At 32.7% G+C, this 7,194-nt stretch overlaps 1 protein-coding gene across 1 annotated transcript; it reads right to left on the bottom strand.

Moving 5' to 3' along the window:
* Positions 1–6,861: 6,861 nt before the first annotated feature.
* LOC139522663 (ankyrin repeat family A protein 2-like) lies at positions 6,862–7,191 on the bottom strand. Its single transcript, XM_071316131.1, has one exon. It carries the CDS (start codon positions 7,189–7,191, stop codon positions 6,862–6,864), a length of 330 nt encoding a protein of 109 aa, XP_071172232.1.
* Between the last annotated feature and the right edge of the window lie 3 nt (positions 7,192–7,194).

Genomic DNA, 7,194 nt, shown 5'->3' with positions numbered 1-7,194 from the left:
AATTAAACCAAGAGTTCCAAATGGTGAAGTTGAAATCATCCCTAAGTAAATTTTACGGACGCGATCATGAGTTGGTTTACTGTTATGGAATAACCGTTTCACAGATGATATCGGTTATGTTCCTTATGTCGTAACTACAATACCCTTCCCTTATCACGAATGTGACCTACCGAATTAGACTATTTACCGGATTTGTAATACCATAAGCAACACGACTGGTGTCCCATGTGGAGCAGGATTTGCTTACCCTTCCGGAGCACCTGAGACCTGTGGGGTTCGTGTTGCTTAGTCTTTTGTTTTTTATGTTGTGTCTTCTGTACTATTATTTGTCTGTTTGTCTTTTTATTTTTAGCCATGGCGTTGTCAGTTTATTTCTATCTATGAGTTTGACTCTCTCTCTGGTATCTTTCGTCCGTCTTTCAAGATGAACCACTACACTACTGTTAAGTCATTGATATTTAGTATGCAAATGTATTGGTATTTGCAATTTTCATTCCAATGGATAGTATAGAACCCTAACCCCTCATTATGGTTCATTGACTCTTAAACTCCAAAAAATTACAATTTAATTTTTGTGTTTAGGTTTGTTTAAAGGGAACGACTTCTGAAAAGTCAATTGTATTTGGTAGTCAGCTAGCACATATGTTTTCCGTGGAGATTGTTGAGCCCTGTACTTTCAGTCATGGTTTCATTGATTTTGAATATTGGCATTCATGTTAAAGTATTGCTTTTTTAATTTCAACATTTTGCATTATATTGTTTTCTCATATACTTTTGTATTTAGATGTATAAGAAAAATTGCACATCTTCACTCCATAATTGTTTGGTTTGATTCTAGATTCTCCTTTTTGTAAAAATACATTTCTGTTTTTTTTTACCCTAAGCTTATTTTACTATGTATCCTTATGATCTTTTTTATACCCCCGCTTTAAAAAAAAGGGGGGGGGGTATACTGTTTTACCTCTGTCTGTTCTTCCGTCAGTCCATCAGTCCGTCAGTCAGTCCGTCCGTCCCATGAATATTTTTCTCAGGAACTACAATACAAGGATTTCTGAAATTTGGTTTTAGGGTTTATCTAAGTCAGCTATACCGTGTGAAGCGTTTTCAGATTGATCACTTGACATCTTTCTGTTTACCGAACACTTGTATGATTTTACACATGATAGCCAAGTTGAAAATTTTCGTGACATTTTTCGCAGGAACTACAATACAAGGATTTCTGAAATTTGCTTTCAGGATTTATATAAGTCAGCTATACCGTGTGATGCATTTTCAGATTCATCACTCGACAACTTCCTGTTTACCGCTTGCATATTTTTACACTATTACTATTATCCACTTGCGGCGGGGGTATCATCAGTGAGCAGTAGCTCGCAGTTTCACTTGTTGTTTCAGCTTTGACCAAAAACTGGATGATATTTTGGACCTAATTGAAGTAGTCCAATGTTTGCCTTTAGTCATGGTTTCTTCGTTTGAAAAACACCGAATTAAATCACAAAAAAACATGACCAAATCATTACAAAATCACTGTACAAAACGCTCTCCAATATGACGATGTAGCTATCAATGAAAGTTGTTTTGACTTTTTCAGTTGGTGAACGCGATTTTTTAAATAGACTATCTGCATTTCTAGGGGGAACAAACTTGCTTCATTTTAACCTTTTAGTACTGTTATTCCTGAGGTAGACATCATACAGCAGCTTCTCAATAAGAATTAGAAAATAGCTGTCATTTATCTTTATTTTTCTCATTCCACTCTACGAAAAATTAAAATGAATTCGACTAAGCTGAACTTATCTATTAACCTGAATTTTCGATACACGATAGATATGTCATATTAATTCTTCTTCATTTCCTGACGTACATCTGGTAAATGGCAATCAAAATCGGTGGGGAACTTTGCGTTAGAAGTGTAAATGTTGTTGTCCCAATTTTTAATATTGTAGTTGCGAAACTTTTAGCAACAGATACAAATGAATATATATTAATCCCATTCCACTTTGAGGGTGCGAACCAGAAACCTTTGTATAAGAAGTCTGTTGCGCTAACCACTACACCACTGCTCTACTTGCGTTTGCTATCTGTATTTCAGTGTCAAGTGAGATCGTCTCGTGAAAATTATGTAAAGCATGTTGATGTAAGGATGAGAATGAATAAACATTAGTATTTGTATTTTTTGTGTCTCACTGAACTCCATTGATAATCAATTATTTTTATTGTGTTTTTCATATTTAAAAAAAAAAAAAAAGTAAAAAATAAAAATGAGTTAGATGGAAAACATTTCTCAATCGCCAGCAGATGAAATGCATTTGTTTAAGCGTGGCTTCTGTTTGACTGTGCAAGTTGTTTAATGGGTACGTAGGTTAACTGTTTTAAGGCAAAATGCTTGCCACTGTCCAACATGCCCTATATTCAGTATCAATCCGGATTTGAACCCTTAGCCACGATTTATATTCCAAGGCATGCGTTTCGTCACCAGCCAAGTAGTCAGCACATTTGTGTGTGTTGACATAACATGAATTACCATTGATATGGTCATAATTATAAATTAACTATTTACAAAATTTTCAATTTTTGAAATACTAAGGCTTTTCTACCCCAGGAATATATTACGTAAGCTGTATTTGGCAAAATGTTTAGGATTTTTGGTCTTCAATACTCCTCAACTTCGTACTCTAGTTGTCCCTTTTCACTTTTTTTTTTTGATTTATCAAAGGATAATACATTTCAAAATTTGTATTATCAGCGCTTGTTTGCTTATATCAAGAAACATAACGAGTGCTACTCAAAGTGCAAGATCTGAAGACCCTAGTTTCGAGAGAACCAAAGTTCACTCCGGTTGTTGTTGCTCCATATCGTTTGGTGTGCAGTTTTGTATTATTGTTGTTCGTCATTCGTTGACATGACACACCGTAAATTTTAAAGACACCATCACAAATTGGTTGATCCATACGATGTGTCTATGTCTAAACTAACTAAGGTCATGTTTTCCATGTTTAAGGTTGTAGTTTACTGTTAACCATCTGTGTCGTTTGATCTTTTAAGGATTGAACGTGATCTATTCTCGATAATTACTGTTTTGTTGAGTATGCATTCGTATTGCTTTAAGAAGAGTATGCATTCGTATTGCTTTAAGAAGTATATCTCGGTATTTGTTTATCCAGCGTTCATGTATTTAGTTACACAGCTTTATTTGTACTTCTGATCGGATATTGTTTTGTGTCTTATCGTTAGTAGTTGTAATTCATTTTTTTTAAATTTTCTATTCGTATGTAAAAAATGAAGATAATTTAAATAACCCAGTACATTTGTATGATTTAAGTTTAAAGCAACTATGTGCACAGGTTGTTTTTTTGGTTATAGACAGTTTGATTTGAAAGAAAGGCTGACATAGTTAAATAGTGCAGTTAGTTACACAGTTGCTGACACCTTTCTTTATTAAGATTCTTGTAACTGTTATAAAATACAGCAAATAATATACAAAATGTAATTAAAAACATACTAAGTAATCTTGATTTATATTAATTTTTTTTAAATTGACCTGTGAAGTAACTTTTTATGGGGTTGGTACATTCGTGTGACAGACACGATTCGAAATCTATTATATATATGCTGTCTTTGTGAACTTCGTTAAATTGAATTTAGTAATTCGTTGTTATTGTGTGGTTAACATGTCGAAATATACTGTTGTGTTATTTATTCATTTATTTATTTACTTATTTATGTTTTTCTCTGTCTTGACAATTTTTTGGAATTTTTGATCCTCAATGCTCTTCAACTTTTTACTTGTTTGGCTTTATAAATATTTTGATAGGAGCGTCACTGATGAGTCTTGTGTAGACGAAACGCGCGTCTGGCGTATTAAATTATAATCCTGGTACCTTTGATAACTATTTACACCACTGGGTCGATGCCACTGCTGGTGGACGTTTCGTCCCCGAGGGTATCACCAGCCCAGTAGTCAACACTTCGATGTTGACATGAATATCAATAATGTGGTCATTTTTATAAATTTCCTGTTTACAAAACTTTGAATTTTCGAAAAACTAAGGATTTTCTTATCCCAGGCATAGATTACCTTAGCCGTATTTGGCACAATTTTTTGGAATTTTTGATCCTCAATGCTCTTCAACTTTTTACTTGTTTGGCTTTATAAATATTTTGATAAGAGCGTCACTGATGAGTCTTGTGTAGACGAAACGCGCGTCTGGCGTATTAAATTATAATCCTGGTACCTTGATAACTATTTGCATTTATTTGTACTGTATTCCCGTAATGTAAAAAGTTTTCTATCTGTTAATAGTTTAAAAAAAAATAATGAATGTTGATCTTGTCTTGCTAGTCGTTTAACTGTGGTAATTCATGTCTATTTATGACAGTTTTTAACAATACTAATAAGGTTCAAACACCAACACCTTTTATAAACATAAGGACATGTAGTATGATTGTCAATCAGACAACTCTACACCCGAGTTAGAGTGAAATGAATAACAGCAATTAAAAGCAACCGTATAACCTTCAACGATAAGAAAATCACACACCATAAAGTTGTATATCAAAGGCTCCTATATGAAAAACATGAAACCATATAATTGTGAAAACTAACGACCAAAGAGTAGGTCCGGTAAGGACCGATTTTGGCCTCAAATTTCAGGTTCATCTGACGAAAGATTTTGACCACTTTTTAAACACTTAAGTGTCTATTTTATTTGAATTAATTAGTTTATGTGAATGATTTTAACAGATTTAGTCATTAAAAACGATCCGATTCAAGCTCAAATATGAAAAATCTACCTAATATGCCGAAAAATGTCACTTTTCAGATGGTTTTTGGTAAAAATGAAAGTAGCCGCATCCGTGTTCATCCTCAACCTTTATATATGTTATGTATTATCATAAAATACAACTTACATTTCAATATTAAGGATGAACACGAATGCGGCCACTTTCGTTTTACTCGAAAACCGTCTAAAATTTAACTAAAATGCTAGAATTATGAGGATTTCAGTAATTTAGCATGACTTAATGGTGCTAGTACCGGATATATGTGCATTGTATTGTCAAAAACAGCCCATATTTATGTAGCAGAAGCATTCTACTGTCCAATGAATAACTAAAGGTTTACATTTTAACAATTTTGTAAAACAGCTATATTTTGGGGCCAAAAAGGGGTCTTACCGAACCTACTCCTTTATAACGAAACAATTTACGAAGAAAAAAAAAAGACATGAACCAATGTCAACCTTGAACCAATGTCAGCCTTGAACCAATGTCAGCCTTGAACCAATGTCAGCCATGAACCAATGTCAGCCATGAACCAATGTCAGCCATGAACCAACAACACTGATCTACAGGTTACTTACTAAGAACAGAAACATGACGAATGTAGCGGGAGCGAACATGTGTAAGCGCTCAACCCTCTCCTAATATTTGAGAGTGGTGTAACAGCACAACATTATAACAAACTATGAAAAGTTAAAGTACAGTTAAAAGTTTTTTTTGTTTCATTACTGTTTTTGTATATATTTGAACGATACCATTTTTTTTAATACATCAAAATTGAAACAACATTTTTACACAGTTTATTAAGATTAATGTTTATTTATAAAACTATATATTTGTATACTGATAAATCATTGAATATATGACATTTGTTGTATATACAAGCCATTATAAATACAAACATATAAATACAAATACCCTCTTTTAATATCTTAAATAATATAGAAAAACAACAATACTTGGCTCTCCAGACAATGCAAATTGTATTGTATCAAGCAATTACAGTCTATAACCTTTTGCTTATATTAGTATTAAGTTTTACATGCTGAATTTGTAAGCTTATAAACAATAAATATACAAAATTGTAAATTCACAGATATACAATATTAAGTCAATTTCAGAAAAATATAAATCTTTTTGTATGAGGATACGAAACTGGGAAAAGGCAAGGGTTTACCGAGCCCTTTCAAAGATTTTTGACAAATACAAAAAAGTTAATATTTTCGTCACATTGACCTAATATTGTTTTTATAACTTAATTCTTTGATATCTTTTTAAATCGTAACACAAATGTCCAACTTATTTTCATCCCTTAATGCACCCTGATTGTGGAGAAAATGTTCTATGATGAAATTGACATTGCACAATATAGCTGTGTTACTATGTTAAGAATAATCAAAAGTTGTAGTATAAACATCTATAATAATACTATTATGTATAGGATGACTGCTTATATTTTCAAAGGAACGTACTTAATCATAACCAGTCTTCAATTAAGATAATTCTGAACAGTCTGAAGTAATAAAAAAAACACAGTTTTACATTTTAATGTGATAGTTCGTATATACTAAATTTAGTCCTAGTATCTATGATGAGTTTATTTACAACCACTGGGTCGATGATACGAGGGTATCACAAGCCCAGTAGTCAGCACTTTTTGTGCTGACATGAATTGTCATTGATATGGTTATATTTATAAATTTATTGTTTACAAATTTTTGAATTTTTGGGAATACTAAGGCATTTCTACCTCACGCATAGATTACCTTAGCTGGATTTGGCAAAACTTTTAGGAATTTTGGTCCTCAATGCTCTTCAACTTCGTACTTTATTTGGCCTTTTTAACTTTTTTGGATTCGAGCGTCGCTGATGAGTCTTTTGTAGACGAAACGCGCGTCTGGCGTGTATACTAAATTTAGTCCTGGTATCTATGATGAGTTTATTCTTAACAGTTTTGAATCTAAGATTTTCAAGGTTTCTTAATTGTCACTCAAAAAATAGAATTTACGAATTTTAAAAACATTTAACTGTTGCTAAAACCATGAATTATGATACGCACTAATAAAAATACTTTCACTTTTAACCATTATCTGAATCTTTATCTATCAACATCCTTACTATTTCCGTGTATCTATTACCAAATGCACGCATTAAAGGTGACCACCCATCTTGATCACATTTATTACAATCTGCTCCACTATCTAACAACATCCTTACTATTTCTGTGCTTTCTTCTTCACATGCAAACATTAAAGACGACCACCCATCTTTGTCGCATTTATTACAATCTGCCCCACTGTCTAACAGCATCCTTACTATTTCAATGTATCTATTACCACAAGCAAGCATTAAAGGTGACCACATATCTTTATCACATTTATCAGGATCTGCCCCTCTTTCTAATAACATCTT

Source organism: Mytilus edulis, chromosome 5 (assembly GCF_963676685.1).
Source record: "Mytilus edulis chromosome 5, xbMytEdul2.2, whole genome shotgun sequence".
Classification (NCBI taxonomy): Eukaryota; Metazoa; Mollusca; class Bivalvia; order Mytilida; family Mytilidae; genus Mytilus; species Mytilus edulis.
The sequence above is the reverse complement of the archived record's forward strand: the minus strand, read 5'-3'. Positions and strand labels throughout refer to the sequence as shown.

What these genes read in the sequence shown, in the direction of transcription:
- LOC139522663 (XM_071316131.1), bottom strand. Translation starts at nt 7,191, where the DNA reads ATGTTATTAGAAAGAGGGGCAGATCCTGATAAATGTGATAAAGATATG.